General features: G+C 35.2%; 2 protein-coding genes and 1 long non-coding RNA gene across 3 annotated transcripts; 1 reads left to right on the top strand and 2 right to left on the bottom strand.

Annotated features, from left to right (window-relative positions):
• The first annotated feature begins 571 nt into the window (after window positions 1-571).
• Window positions 572-4,362, top strand: LOC148718250 (uncharacterized). Its single transcript, XR_015994768.1, has 2 exons — window positions 572-2,412; window positions 4,104-4,362. It is a non-coding gene; the product is annotated as an uncharacterized LOC148718250 (long non-coding RNA).
• On the bottom strand, window positions 2,553-6,701 carry LOC148718249 (uncharacterized). The gene is made up of 3 exons (XM_088743498.1): window positions 6,581-6,701; window positions 6,277-6,353; window positions 2,553-5,974 (listed from the first exon to the last, which is right to left on the bottom strand). Exon 3 carries the CDS (start codon window positions 5,031-5,033, stop codon window positions 3,351-3,353), a length of 1,683 nt encoding a protein of 560 aa, XP_088599624.1. The 5' UTR covers window positions 5,034-5,974; window positions 6,277-6,353; window positions 6,581-6,701; the 3' UTR covers window positions 2,553-3,350.
• A 2,648-nt stretch (window positions 6,702-9,349) lies between these two features.
• Window positions 9,350-13,992, bottom strand: LOC148718248 (uncharacterized). The gene is made up of 2 exons (XM_088742467.1): window positions 11,257-13,992; window positions 9,350-10,423 (listed from the first exon to the last, which is right to left on the bottom strand). The coding sequence occupies exons 1-2, from the start codon at window positions 12,925-12,927 to the stop codon at window positions 9,350-9,352; spliced, it is 2,745 nt and encodes a 914-aa protein (XP_088598593.1). The 5' UTR covers window positions 12,928-13,992.
• Between the last annotated feature and the right edge of the window lie 2,432 nt (window positions 13,993-16,424).

The following is a 16,424-nucleotide window of genomic DNA, read 5'->3' as shown; positions in this document are numbered from 1 at the left end:
CTAGTCTTGAGTTTATCTTCGATTCTAGTGGGGTTCTCGACCTTTTAGTCTCAAATCCCGCTCCTGACAACCACGTAAAGTGTTGTGTTGTTTTAAGTCAATCATTTATTTAGGACCACAGTAATACATAAAGCAAAAGGCGGGAAAAATACTGCACGTGACGATTCACGTTATGTAGATAACACGTGACATGAAAATTGTCCCATGTAATCGCACAATCAGATACTGTGACAATCATGTCCTTGCCCACCACCGCTGACCAAAAAAATTGTGGTCATCCATACACGGAGCTCTGTGGTGGAACGTTGAAGGTAGGTGTGTGATTTCTTCGCATTTTTGTAAGCAATCTCGACATTCCTGAAGTCATCGATAAACAATCGCGACATTTTCTTGCCAAACAATCACACACCTTACCTTCAACATTCCACCATAGAGCTCCGTGTATGGTGACCACAATTGTTTTGGTCAGCGGTGGTAGCCAAAGACATGAGATGATGCAATAAAAATTGCATAATAATCTGATCGGTTGATCATAGGAAAAGACTGTAAGTTCTGTAGCCTTGTGCTGAGGTCCCCACTATAACTTAGAAACAAAATGGATTCCACAATAGCACACGGGAGAATTAACATTTCTAGTGGCACTCTTTAATGATTTAGGAAAATGTTTGTAGCATGAAATGCCACTTTAATGACGACCTCCTAAGTCGCACCAGGTATTTATTGTTTTCATCCTTTCTTAATCTAGTGAGAGGGGTCCAGAAGGAGGGTCCACGTTTTGTACCGTCCCCTTTTTTTTCTGGGGAGTTTTTAGATGCTCTACATTGTCTCATATAAGAGCTTCTACACGTATCTTTTTTATTGTTACTTTTGCTTAATATCTTTTTGGTTTCTACATTCATTATGATTAGAAGACTTCAAATTCAGCATCATTTTTGGAGATTTTTTTCTTTTGGTTATTTGAAATGTCATCTGTAGGATCAGACTTTTGTTGCCAGTTATTTTCAGAAACTTTTGGTAAATTTCTGTCACTGTTTGCTTGATTTAAATTTGTTTGACTTAGAGTTGATACAGTTGAAATATAATGCATATCACCTGTGTCCTATGTACACAGACCTAGGATTCTGTTTCATATTTGATGTTTGAACTAAAGCTCCCGCTGGAAAAATCTCAACAGATACTATTACATGATCAGCCCATGTTCCTTGCATAGACATATTCAGTTAAATATACTCTAAACATGATATCTCTACAGTGCTCTTGATAAATCGTTCTGGATTATCCCTTAAATACTGAACACCAGCAGCTCTTATTCTAAATGGTGACTAGAATTGCCATTTTGCTGATGTGATATAGACTTCTTCCTCTTCTACACTTATATCAAGTGGTCTTAAGTCTTGTCTAAGCAGTCTATAGTCAAACACAAAGTCAGACTGAAGATTAGCAATTGATCTTCATAACGTACTATTGAAAACGTACTATTGTGACCATTGAAACTTCTTGTTTATGAGTATATGTCTTTCTTGTTTATGAGTATACCATTGCTTATAATTTGATGCAATAAGATACAAAACAGATGAAACAAGTGTTTTTTGATTTTCTGTATTCAATATTTCCAAAATTTCCTTCGTATTTTGTGAACGGGAATTTTCTTTAAGTGTATTTTGATTTTCTATTTTGTTTAGAGTTTCCATTATACATCAAAGTCTTTGAAAGATCAAGAATACACATACCAATATAAGCTGGTCTGTTTAAAGTTAATGTTTCTTTGATTTTGTGTACAGCAACCAGATTCTCATTGAATATTTTACTTGACACAAATGTTGGTCTAGATGCTAATTTCAACAACTTATTCTTGTCAGTGATGAGTCTTACGTCAACACGCTTTCTAAGATTTTCCATCGTCTTTCCAAATACAGAATTATTCATTAATTTGAAAAAGTCTTTCTCGAAAGCATTCTTAGCTTGAGTTCTCTTTTGTGTATTAAAGTCGATGTAGTGTTTTAACCAGGGTGACTGATTAAATTCAAGCGCTCTATGGATAGTTTTTAATTTCATTCCAAGATCGAGATATAACTGAAGATTTCGGTAATGCAGAACGTATTTCTCTTTGTTTGACAATGTTGGAATCAATTTTGATACAAGACCTGTTGATATGTTAAATTTCTCGGCGATTTGTTTACTGTATGGTGACAACATGTCTGGCGTGACTTTAATCTTTTCTGGTGCTAATGGATAATCATTATGCAAATCATGTAACTCTTTTGGGTATTCAAGATCAACTTCTAGTATCAATCCCATTTTACTATTTTCTTTATATGAATCAAGGTTGAGTTTATCAATCTTCTTCCATTTGAATCCACCAGTCGGAAGGTATTGTGACATAGCCCAACCGTGCAGATTATTTGCGTCAAGGTACATAATATACTTTGATGGTTCATTTTCATTGTAATCATTCATGTATTGGTTGTTTGCTTTTCCATATCGATTCGCAATATAACTTGTACCACCTCTCATTTCTTTTTCAATAAACTGAAACATATCAATATCAGTCATTAATTCAAGTTTTATATTAGTCATTTTCAACATAGCGTCCCAAGATAGTCCAGGGCTTGTGAAATAGTGTCAAGGGTCGAGTTTATAATATTGTTGACAAGTTTGCCTGAAGTTTTCAAACACATCAGCCAACAACAATATGTCAGATTTGAGCATGTTTGTAATCATCATCTGAGATATGTTCATTATTCAGTATGCTGTAAAATTCGTCTTTTATTGGTAATTCTGTCTCATCGAATTTATCAAAGCTATCCATGTAATCATAAGGGTAAACACCTTTTCTAGTCATGAGCTCGAATTTGGTTTTCTTAAATTGTTCTGAGGTATATTTGAAAGCTTCTTTAGGTAGATTGTTGACTAGTTTATCAAGGCTAGAACTCATGAACTGAAAACTGTCGATGAAAGTGAGATTATTTCCAAGCATGAAAGCCATATACTTTTCCATGTTATTTGGAATTACGTTAATGTTCATTTCACATTCTTCTCCTTTCTTGTTTGTATATCTGTTGTTCTTAACAATCTCTCCAATTTCTTGCATAATGAAATGTGAATCGTAACCTCTCAGATTATGAAATATCACAGGTATTTTATCACTGATCCGAAAATTCAAATTACAGTCTTGATGAGCTGAGCCTCTGAATTTTCCAGTGATGTGACAATGATCTCTCACTCTAATATCTTCATTGGTATACTTCTGTTCACAAATATGGCATGCATCAGCGTTTTGAAATTGTTTTTCATCTTCTTTAGTCATTTTAAGCGGTTTGTCAAATTTGGATTTGATAATCTTTTTACAATTAATATCTCACCTCTTCAAGCATGTGTTCCATGAATTTATAAACAGCTTTCTCGCCACGATATATTTGAATAGGTTTCGTATGCTTGTCATCGTAAGTGCAAACAACTTTGTAGCCATATCCACAGTCAGTATGTTTTTGATAAGCTTCAGTGAAAGATTTTACATCAGTTTGTTGACAACCTTGGACTTTTTCCGTTATTGCTTCAAAGTCAGCGTAGATTACAAATGGAAGTGGTAGTTGCTTATGATGATGATTGAATTTTAATATGTTGTGGTCTTTAGTCGGGATCTTAACAGCTTGAACTCCATTGATTAGGAGACAATTAGCTTTGTGGTCAGTTAAGACTCTTTCAGAACTAAAACACTGCAAACAATACATACAGAAGTGCTTTCTCGCTTTATGTTTAGTTTGGCTATACATAAACCTATTAAAATCTTTAATTAGTATGTAATGTGAATTCTTATTTTCTTCTGTTATTAATAAAAGATTCATATGATTTTTATTCGTTTCCTTACTGATGTATATTGGGTATTTTTCTTTATTCTCATAGCCAAATACGTTGACGTTGATTTTATTTTGTTTTTCAATCTTGTTGATTTGATTAATAGTCACCGGAAATTCAATTCCTGTGTAATCTAATTTCTCAACAAAAGCTCTGTCAACTTTTTTGATCCTCTCAGGATACTTCTCTTGTGGATTTAAGTGTCTTATATGACACCAACGGAAACATTCATTATCTGTATTTTTCAGATTGATCAAACCTTTCATAGGATTTCTAAGTTCTGATGGAAGTTCAATGTAAGATGAACCTTTTGTTGGATTATATTTCACAATATTTATGTAGTGATTATCAACTGATTGAATACGCCAACCAGATCCTTCAGAAATCCATTGTGCGATTTGTAATGTTATATGTTCTTCTGTTAATTTTAAAGAGTCTACTATTTCTGTTCCATTTATTGTTGTTTGAGGTTTGCTATTAAAGTATGCCGTTTTTGTTTGAACTTCATCACCAATATGTTTCTCAAAGGTAATTTTCATCGTTTCTGTGAATTTGAAACCTTTCATTTTGCCCAATAACTTTTTAAGATATTTACCAACAGCTAATCTTGTGCTTTGCATTTGAAGTAATGGATCTTTATCGTTTTTTATGTTTATTTCATATGATTTAGTATATCCTTTCAAAGCCTTATTTGTCTTATTGATTTTTGTTCTTAGTAAAGGAACAGGGTTTTTTGTTCTTGGTAGAGGAATAGGCTTTTTTGTTCTTGGTAGAGGAATAGGTGGTTTGATAATGTTTTCTTCATAATCTTGAGCCATCTGTTTCACATTTTTGAACTGTGGAGCGAATTTAAATTTACGCTTCAATGTTTTGGGTTGATATTTTGGAACAGGTCTTAAATTCATGATTATATCAACCAGTTGATCTTTTGTCAGATTCTGTAATTCGTTTCTATTCATGCCTATATATGGGTTAGATAATTTTTGTTTCAATTGATTTTGTGTATTCAATATTTCCAAAGTTTCCTTCATATTTTGTAAACGGGAATTTTCTTTAAGTGTTTTTTGATTTTGTGTATTCAATATTTCCAAAATTTCCTTCATATTTTGTGAACGGGAATTTTCTTTAAGTGTATTTTGATTTTCTATTTTGTTTAGAGTTTCCATAATTTCCTTCATATTTTGTGAACGTGATTTTTCTTTAAGTGTATTTTTCTCAAACTTGTGAATAATGAGGGTTGATAGTAATACAAAACAGTTTGATAGAGCTCCATTTTTCACTATTTTTGGTTTTATAGAGGGTGAAAATCAAGTCGTCCTGAGCCTATCGAAAATGAATCGCTGCGAATCGGTTGAAGAATGATATAAATTGCTTTGGTAAAGCTTGATTTTTTACCATTTTTGGCGTCTTGGTTTAGAAGCCCCAAGTCCTATGCTACTGTTACTTTTGCTTAATATATCTTTTTGGTTTGTACATTCATTATGATTAGAAGACTTCAAATTCAGCATCATTTTTGGAGATTTTTTTCTTTTGGATATTTGAAATGTCATATGTAGGGTCAGACTTTTGTTGCCAGTTATTTTCAGAAACTTTTGGTAAATTTCTGTCACTGTTTGCTTGATTTAAATTTGCTTGACTTAGAGTTGATACAGTTGAAATATAATGCATATCACCTGTGTCCTATATACACAGACCTAGGACTCTGTATCATATTTGATGCTTGAACTAAAGTTCCAGCTGGAAAAATCTCAACAGATACTATTACATGATCAGCCCATGTTCCTTGCATAGACATATTCAGTTAAATATACTCTAAACATGATATCTCTACAGTGCTCTCGATAAATCGTTCTGGATTATCCCTTAAATACTGAACACCGGCAGCTATTATTATTATTATTATTATTATTATTATTATTATTATTATTATTATCCCCTAAATACTGAACACCAGCAGCTCTTATTATTATTATTATTATTATTATTATTATCCCTTAAATACTGAACACCAGCAGCTCTTATTCTAAATGATGACCAGAATTGCCATTTTGCTGATGTGATAAAGACTTCTTCCTCTTCTCCACTTATATCAAGTGGTCTTAAGTCTTGTCTAAGCAGTCTATAGTCAAACAAAGTCAGACTGAGGATTAGCAATTGATCTTCATAACGTATTATTGATAACGTACTATTATGACCATTGAAACCTCTTGTTTATGAGTATATGTCTTTCTTGTTTATGAGTATACCACTGCTTATAATTTGATGCAATAAGATACAAAACAGATGAAACAAGAATTGCTTTTTTTGAACATTTTTTTAAGCTTCCTTCCCGCTCAATTTAGGTTCGAATGCACGTTCCGGTGAACTAAATTTCTGAGGTCTTAGTCACCGCCGCGCAAAAGCAAGCAAGGATCGCCTTACCATATTTAAGCCAAGAAAGACGTGCTATCGAAACAGGATATTTGACCTCTGGAGTGATTCAACGTCACAAAACTGTACTGAAATCAAAAGAAAGATCGGATTTAAGGTAAAGGATGACAAACTCAGTTATGAAAAATATGTAATAATCTGATTTGTACGCCTGTACAAATAATACCAAGGAACTTCGCGAAAGATTTCAGTCACAAGTGGAACAAAAAATGCAGCGCACATCAGACCAAATCCGTGCAACCGTTCGTCGTCATGAAAGATAAAACGTCTAAAACGTTGATGGAGTAACACATACAGACAAAGATGACAACGCTCCTCGATTCCATAGTTTTTTAAACCTGACAAATTACCAAAAACTCTTTAATTCTTTGTTTAGCTGACTTCCCTTTAGTGCCTTTGATTCTCGACCTTAAAACATCCTTTAAAGGTTACTCACTAAGCGTCATGGGCGTGGTTGGTATTGTTATGATATCGATAATGATTGGTGAGAACTAAACGCGTGATGTTTTGAAGGGGCAAGAAGAACAAAGATTGCTATCAGTTCTGCTCAAACATCAAGTTAGGATGATGGCGTTGCCTGCAGTTAAAAGTACTTCTCACCCAGAGAGTGTTTGCGGAAGAGATGAACGCGTGCAGGTAAATCCAATGACTTCACCTCCATACAAGTGGATTTGCTTCCTTTCGATAGAAAGTGCTTCTGGTAAATTGTATCATGGAAGTGGATTCAAGATTCATCTGCCTGATGCCAATCGCACAGCCATTGTCACAAGTGGCCATTGTACGTACATACATGGCGATTATGCTAGGAAAATAACCGTGACGATTCCCGGACAGGACGCAGAAGTAGAAGTTTTTCCTAAAGATATGTATGCATCACCCGAGTACCGAGAAACTGCAAGTGCAGACCATGACTATGGGCTCATTCTCCTTCCTGGTGCATCTGATGATGATGGCTTCGGTTGGTCGGCGATCATTAAAGATGAGGAACTGAGAGATCGTCTCGTAACAAACTGTGGGTATCCAGGAGACAAGCCACGAGGAACTATGTGGATCACCGGTGGAAACATCTTCAAGTATACCAGCAGCAGAATATTTTACATGAATGATACGATGGGTGGGCAAAGTGGTAGCCCAGTTTACACATGGCACAATGGATATTGGACCGTACTTGGCGTTCATAGTTATGGCGGCTGCCCCAACTCTGCTCCGCGATTTACGACTGAGATGATATACCGCTTTCTGAAATTCATGAAATGCCTGAAGTTGAGCACGATTCGGTCTGTTGGATTCCCCAAAGTGTACCTTCGGTGTGATGGCTCAGGAGTCACAGAATTGTTGAAACACGGCGGTGGAACTGTTAACTGCCAGTACAAACCACCAAGGACGTATGAGAAATTCTACATTCTTCCTGTCGAGGTGCCTCCGTCGTTGGCTTCTGAAACTCACCTCAAGGTTGCGATACTGAGTTTCCATTTCAACAGTGTTTTCATTCGCTTGGACAGCCAGGGAATGAGCCATTTTGACGCGGATGGGGGCGGTCAAGTAAATTGTCAGTTCACTGCACACAGTTACGAAATATTTTTCCTCAAACAAGAAAAAAATGGTTGCTACTCATTCCGAAGTGTTCAATTCCCCCATTGTTACATTCGCTTGGACGGGAGGGGGGTTCATTCAAGTTATGCAAGTGGTGGTGGAACAGTCAACTGTCAGTGGTATGACGCATCTAAGCCATTAGGAAAATATGAATTGTTTTATGTCGAGGAACACTAAACTCACGCGATTAACATGGGTAGATATGTTTTTTCAAATGCCCTGTGAGACTTAGTTATTTACATGACCGTAAACCATATTGTGTTACACGGTCTGTTTACCTTGTCCTTGTTGCTATTCTTGAAGGCTCGTAGAAATTAGCCTGTGGAACTGTAATGTACCCTGTTTAAGCCCGGCTTAAATCAATTAGATTATTTTTCGTAGTGAGTTAAACTTTTTTTTCCTCCAAGTTGTTTTTAGTCAGGATCTCAGCAGTGAATGCTTAAAGTTATGAAGATTGCTATCGAATCGGATGTCTAGCGTTTGCCTTTTCTGGCAGTTGACCATATTAGATCTTCTATCATTCTAAAAGCGCTGTCTTAATAGTTACGAGTGGGTCTTGGAGAGTCCATTTATATGACCCTAAACAAAATTTAATTAACAAAACGTTCTCAATTTTATCTTTATATTAAAAATGACTCACAACTTTAAGGAGTTGTAAAAGTAATCAGTCTCTATATTTGTAGACTGTAACTAGTTTTAGCCTTCCTTAAATGTGTGGAATAAATTGGGATTTGCGGTGTTGCGATGTTACCGAATGTCGGTGAGCATGATTTTCACATTGCGGTATTTCAGTTTATTTATACAAAAAAACATCCAGTCACGGTGTACGGTTAAGTCTCCGGTGTATGGCTAAACGAAATTATTTGCATTCTTATGGTTTCTCGTTCAACAGACCCCTGCACATGTTGCACAATAATCGATTACCCTTGTCATTCTTATCAAAACTTAATTCAGCCTTGAATTAACAACTACCACAATATACCAATGGGTTTTGAACTTAATGAAGACTCGAAATCATTATATTAATGAGTAAACACACCAGGTGTAAGGACGACCCCACCAGCCTTGGAGGTTCAGCAGTTATCGACTTTATTGACAAAAAATTCTGTTATGTGGTATGGCTTTGTTATGTTGTGAGTTGTGTTTCTAAATCATGAATGGGTGTGAAACATACTGCAATGTCGTTGTTTTGAAAAATGTTTGAGCGGTGATGCATGCTGGAAAAAATTTATAGAAAAATAATATTATTAAAATTTTAAAAAGCTACAACCTTATGCAAAACCTGTCGGAAACTTTTCGACCTAAAAGCATTTTGTAAGGAAGGAAAGCCCCAGACCTCTTCGCATGTCCGTGGTTTCCTCAGGAAAAATCTAGAGGATAAAATTAACCCATGATAAACTAAAAAAATTTAAGCTATACCCACCCTGTCTTAAGAAAGCATTTTTCAAAAGCCTTCTCTTTAGAGGAATTTTTAATATTCTCCCCTTTGATATTGAGCAATTCCAGTGCATTTTTCTTTGCAAGTGTAACCTTTTCTCTGCATGAGAAGAGTTAGGTCCTTCTCACTGTTATCAAACATATGTCTATCCTTCTGGAAGTCTTTGTATACATCGTCCGCTTCAATTTCATAAGTCAGTGAATCAGTGTCTGTAAATAATAACTTTGCTTTATTTCCATATTTTTGTTTGATGTAAACATAATGGAAATTATACATCAAAGTCTTTGAAAGATCAAGAATACACATACCAATATAAGCTGGTCTGTTTAAAGTTAATGTTTCTTTGATTTTGTGTACAGCAACCAGATTCTCATTGAATATTTTACTTGACACAAATGTTGGTCTAGATGCTAATTTCAACAACTTATTCTTGTCAGTGATGAGTCTTACGTCAACACGCTTTCTAAGATTTTCCATCGTCTTTCCAAATACAGAATTATTCATTAATTTGAAAAAGTCTTTCTCGAAAGCATTCTTAGCTTGAGTTCTCTTTTGTGTATTAAAGTCGATGTATTGTTTTAACCAGGGTGACTGATTAAATTCAAGCGCTCTATGGATAGTTTTTAATTTCATTCCAAGATCGAGATATAACTGAAGATTTCGGTAATGCAGAACGTATTTCTCTTTGTTTGACAATGTTGGAATCAATTTTGATACAAGACCTGTTGATATGTTAAATTTCTCGGCGATTTGTTTACTGTATGGTGACAACATGTCTGGCGTGACTTTAATCTTTTCTGGTGCTAATGGATAATCATTATGCAAATCATGTAACTCTTTTGGGTATTCAAGATCAACTTCTAGTATCAATCCCATTTTACTATTTTCTTTATATGAATCAAGGTTGAGTTTATCAATCTTCTTCCATTTGAATCCACCAGTCGGAAGGTATTGTGACATAGCCCAACCGTGCAGATTATTTGCGTCAAGGTACATAATATACTTTGATGGTTCATTTTCATTGTAATCATTCATGTATTGGTTGTTTGCTTTTCCATATCGATTCGCAATATAACTTGTACCACCTCTCATTCCTTTTTCAATAAACTGAAACATATCAATATCAGTCATTAATTCAAGTTTTATATTAGTCATTTTCAACATAGCGTCCCAAGATAGTCCAGGGCTTGTGAAATAGTGTCAAGGGTCGAGTTTATAATATTGTTGACAAGTTTGCCTGAAGTTTTCAAACACATCAGCCAACAACAATATGTCAGATTTGAGCATGTTTGTAATCATCATCTGAGATATGTTCATTATTCAGTATGCTGTAAAATTCGTCTTTTATTGGTAATTCTGTCTCATCGAATTTATCAAAGCTATCCATGTAATCATAAGGGTAAACACCTTTTCTAGTCATGAGCTCGAATTTGGTTTTCTTAAATTGTTCTGAGGTATATTTGAAAGCTTCTTTAGGTAGATTGTTGACTAGTTTATCAAGGCTAGAACTCATGAACTGAAAACTGTCGATGAAAGTGAGATTATTTCCAAGCATGAAAGCCATATACTTTTCCATGTTATTTGGAATTACGTTAATGTTCATTTCACATTCTTCTCCTTTCTTGTTTGTATATCTGTTGTTCTTAACAATCTCTCCAATTTCTTGCATAATGAAATGTGAATCGTAACCTCTCAGATTATGAAATATCACAGGTATTTTATCACTGATCCGAAAATTCAAATTACAGTCTTGATGAGCTGAGCCTCTGAATTTTCCAGTGATGTGACAATGATCTCTCACTCTAATATCTTCATTGGTATACTTCTGTTCACAAATATGGCATGCATCAGCGTTTTGAAATTGTTTTTCATCTTCTTTAGTCATTTTAAGCGGTTTGTCAAATTTGGATTTGATAATCTTTTTACAATTAATATCTCACCTCTTCAAGCATGTGTTCCATGAATTTATAAACAGCTTTCTCGCCACGATATATTTGAATAGGTTTCGTATGCTTGTCATCGTAAGTGCAAACAACTTTGTAGCCATATCCACAGTCAGTATGTTTTTGATAAGCTTCAGTGAAAGATTTTACATCAGTTTGTTGACAACCTTGGACTTTTTCCGTTATTGCTTCAAAGTCAGCGTAGATTACAAATGGAAGTGGTAGTTGCTTATGATGATGATTGAATTTTAATATGTTGTGGTCTTTAGTCGGGATCTTAACAGCTTGAACTCCATTGATTAGGAGACAATTAGCTTTGTGGTCAGTTAAGACTCTTTCAGAACTAAAACACTGCAAACAATACATACAGAAGTGCTTCCTCGCTTTATGTTTAGTTTGGCTATACATAAACCTATTAAAATCTTTAATTAGTATGTAATGTGAATTCTTATTTTCTTCTGTTATTAATAAAAGATTCATATGATTTTTATTCGTTTCCTTACTGATGTATATTGGGTATTTTTCTTTATTCTCATAGCCAAATACGTTGACGTTGATTTTATTTTGTTTTTCAATCTTGTTGATTTGATTAATAGTCACCGGAAATTCAATTCCTGTGTAATCTAATTTCTCAACAAAAGCTCTGTCAACTTTTTTGATCCTCTCAGGATACTTCTCTTGTGGATTTAAGTGTCTTATATGACACCAACGGAAACATTCATTATCTGTATTTTTCAGATTGATCAAACCTTTCATAGGATTTCTAAGTTCTGATGGAAGTTCAATGTAAGATGAACCTTTTGTTGGATTATATTTCACAATATTTATGTAGTGATTATCAACTGATTGAATACGCCAACCAGATCCTTCAGAAATCCATTGTGCGATTTGTAATGTTATATGTTCTTCTGTTAATTTTAAAGAGTCTACTATTTCTGTTCCATTTATTGTTGTTTGAGGTTTGCTATTAAAGTATGCCGTTTTTGTTTGAACTTCATCACCAATATGTTTCTCAAAGGTAATTTTCATCGTTTCTGTGAATTTGAAACCTTTCATTTTGCCCAATAACTTTTTAAGATATTTACCAACAGCTAATCTTGTGCTTTGCATTTGAAGTAATGGATCTTTATCGTTTTTTATGTTTATTTCATATGATTTAGTATATCCTTTCAAAGCCTTATTTGTCTTATTGATTTTTGTTCTTGGTAAAGGAACAGGGTTTTTTGTTCTTGGTAGAGGAATAGGCTTTTTTGTTCTTGGTAGAGGAATAGGTGGTTTGATAATGTTTTCTTCATAATCTTGAGCCATCTGTTTCACATTTTTGAACTGTGGAGCGAATTTAAATTTACGCTTCAATGTTTTGGGTTGATATTTTGGAACAGGTCTTAAATTCATGATTATATCAACCAGTTGATCTTTTGTCAGATTCTGTAATTCGTTTCTATTCATGCCTATATATGGGTTAGATAATTTTTGTTTCAATTGATTTTGTGTATTCAATATTTCCAAAGTTTCCTTCATATTTTGTAAACGGGAATTTTCTTTAAGTGTTTTTTGATTTTGTGTATTCAATATTTCCAAAATTTCCTTCATATTTTGTGAACGGGAATTTTCTTTAAGTGTATTTTGATTTTCTATTTTGTTTAGAGTTTCCATAATTTCCTTCATATTTTGTGAACGTGATTTTTCTTTAAGTGTATTTTTCTCAAACTTGTGAATAATGAGGGTTGATAGTAATACAAAACAGTTTGATAGAGCTCCATTTTTCACTATTTTTGGTTTTATAGAGGGTGAAAATCAAGTCGTCCTGAGCCTATCGAAAATGAATCGCTGCGAATCGGTTGAAGAATGATATAAATTGCTTTGGTAAAGCTTGATTTTTTACCATTTTTGGCGTCTTGGTTTAGAAGCCCCAAGTCCTATGCTACTGTTACTTTTGCTTAATATATCTTTTTGGTTTGTACATTCATTATGATTAGAAGACTTCAAATTCAGCATCATTTTTGGAGATTTTTTTCTTTTGGATATTTGAAATGTCATATGTAGGGTCAGACTTTTGTTGCCAGTTATTTTCAGAAACTTTTGGTAAATTTCTGTCACTGTTTGCTTGATTTAAATTTGTTTGACTTAGAGTTGATACAGTTGAAATATAATGCATATCACCTGTGTCCTATATACACAGACCTAGGACTCTGTATCATATTTGATGCTTGAACTAAAGTTCCAGCTGGAAAAATCTCAACAGATACTATTACATGATCAGCCCATGTTCCTTGCATAGACATATTCAGTTAAATATACTCTAAACATGATATCTCTACAGTGCTCTCGATAAATCGTTCTGGATTATCCCTTAAATACTGAACACCGGCAGCTCTTATTATTATTATTATTATTATTATTATTATTATTATCCCCTAAATACTGAACACCAGCAGCTCTTATTATTATTATTATTATTATTATTATTATTATCCCTTAAATACTGAACACCAGCAGCTCTTATTCTAAATGATGACCAGAATTGCCATTTTGCTGATGTGATAAAGACTTCTTCCTCTTCTCCACTTATATCAAGTGGTCTTAAGTCTTGTCTAAGCAGTCTATAGTCAAACAAAGTCAGACTGAGGATTAGCAATTGATCTTCATAACGTATTATTGATAACGTACTATTATGACCATTGAAACTTCTTGTTTATGAGTATATGTCTTTCTTGTTTATGAGTATACCACTGCTTATAATTTGATGCAATAAGATACAAAACAGATGAAACAAGAATTGCTTTTTTTGAACATTTTTTTAAGCTTCCTTCCCGCTCAATTTAGGTTCGAATGCACGTTCCGGTGAACTAAATTTCTGAGGTCTTAGTCACCGCCGCGCAAAAGCAAGCAAGGATCGCCTTACCATATTTAAGCCAAGAAAGACGTGCTATCGAAACAGGATATTTGACCTCTGGAGTGATTCAACGTCACAAAACTGTACTGAAATCAAAAGAAAGATCGGATTTAAGGTAAAGGATGACAAACTCAGTTATGAAAAATATGTAATAATCTGATTTGTACGCCTGTACAAATAATACCAAGGAACTTCGCGAAAGATTTCAGTCACAAGTGGAACAAAAAATGCAGCGCACATCAGACCAAATCCGTGCAACCGTTCGTCGTCATGAAAGATAAAACGTCTAAAACGTTGATGGAGTAACACATACAGACAAAGATGACAACGCTCCTCGATTCCATAGTTTTTTAAACCTGACAAATTACCAAAAACTCTTTAATTCTTTGTTTAGCTGACTTCCCTTTAGTGCCTTTGATTCTCGACCTTAAAACATCCTTTAAAGGTTACTCACTAAGCGTCATGGGCGTGGTTGGTATTGTTATGATATCGATAATGATTGGTGAGAACTAAACGCGTGATGTTTTGAAGGGGCAAGAAGAACAAAGATTGCTATCAGTTCTGCTCAAACATCAAGTTAGGATGATGGCGTTGCCTGCAGTTAAAAGTACTTCTCACCCAGAGAGTGTTTGCGGAAGAGATGAACGCGTGCAGGTAAATCCAATGACTTCACCTCCATACAAGTGGATTTGCTTCCTTTCGATAGAAAGTGCTTCTGGTAAATTGTATCATGGAAGTGGATTCAAGATTCATCTGCCTGATGCCAATCGCACAGCCATTGTCACAAGTGGCCATTGTACGTACATACATGGCGATTATGCTAGGAAAATAACCGTGACGATTCCCGGACAGGACGCAGAAGTAGAAGTTGGTCCTAAACATATGTATGCATCACCCGAGTACCGAGAAACTGCAAGTGCAGACCATGACTATGGGCTCATTCTCCTTCCTGGTGCATCTGATGATGATGGCTTCGGTTGGTCGGCGATCATTAAAGATGAGGAACTGAGAGATCGTCTCGTAACAAACTGTGGGTATCCAGGAGACAAGCCACGAGGAACTATGTGGATCACCGGTGGAAACATCTTCAAGTATACCAGCAGCAGAATATTTTACATGAATGATACGATGGGTGGGCAAAGTGGTAGCCCAGTTTACACATGGCACAATGGATATTGGACCGTACTTGGCGTTCATAGTTATGGCGGCTGCCCCAACTCTGCTCCGCGATTTACGACTGAGATGATATACCGCTTTCTGAAATTCATGAAATGCCTGAAGTTGAGCACGATTCGGTCTGTTGGATTCCCCAAAGTGTACCTTCGGTGTGATGGCTCAGGAGTCACAGAATTGTTGAAACACGGCGGTGGAACTGTTAACTGCCAGTACAAACCACCAAGGACGTATGAGAAATTCTACATTCTTCCTGTCGAGGTGCCTCCGTCGTTGGCTTCTGAAACTCACCTCAAGGTTGCGATACTGAGTTTCCATTTCAACAATGTTTTCATTCGCTTGGACAGCCAGGGAATGAGCCATTTTGACGCGGATGGGGGCGGTCAAGTAAATTGTCAGTTCACTGCACACAGTTACGAAATATTTTTCCTCAAACAAGAAAAAAATGGTTGCTACTCATTCCGAAGTGTTCAATTCCCCCATTGTTACATTCGCTTGGACGGGAGGGGGGTTCATTCAAGTTATGCAAGTGGTGGTGGAACAGTCAACTGTCAGTGGTATGACGCATCTAAGCCATTAGGAAAATATGAATTGTTTTATGTCGAGGAACACTAAACTCACGCGATTAACATGGGTAGATATGTTTTTTCAAATGCCCTGTGAGACTTAGTTATTTACATGACCGTAAACCATATTGTGTTACACGGTCTGTTTACCTTGTCCTTGTTGCTATTCTTGAAGGCTCGTAGAAATTAGCCTGTGGAACTGTAATGTACCCTGTTTAAGCCCGGCTTAAATCAATTAGATTATTTTTCGTAGTGAGTTAAACTTTTTTTTCCTCCAAGTTGTTTTTAGTCAGGATCTCAGCAGTGAATGCTTAAAGTTATGAAGATTGCTATCGAATCGGATGTCTAGCGTTTGCCTTTTCTGGCAGTTGACCATATTAGATCTTCTATCATTCTAAAAGCGCTGTCTTAATAGTTACGAGTGGGTCTTGGAGAGTCCATTTATATGACCCTAAACAAAATTTAATTAACAAAACGTTCTCAATTTTATCTTTATATTAAAAATGACTCACAACTTTAAGGAGTTGTAA

Source organism: Stylophora pistillata, chromosome 13, assembly GCF_964205215.1.
Source record: "Stylophora pistillata chromosome 13, jaStyPist1.2, whole genome shotgun sequence".
Lineage (NCBI taxonomy): Eukaryota > Metazoa > Cnidaria > Anthozoa > Scleractinia > Pocilloporidae > Stylophora > Stylophora pistillata.
The sequence above is the reverse complement of the archived record's forward strand: the minus strand, read 5'-3'. Positions and strand labels throughout refer to the sequence as shown.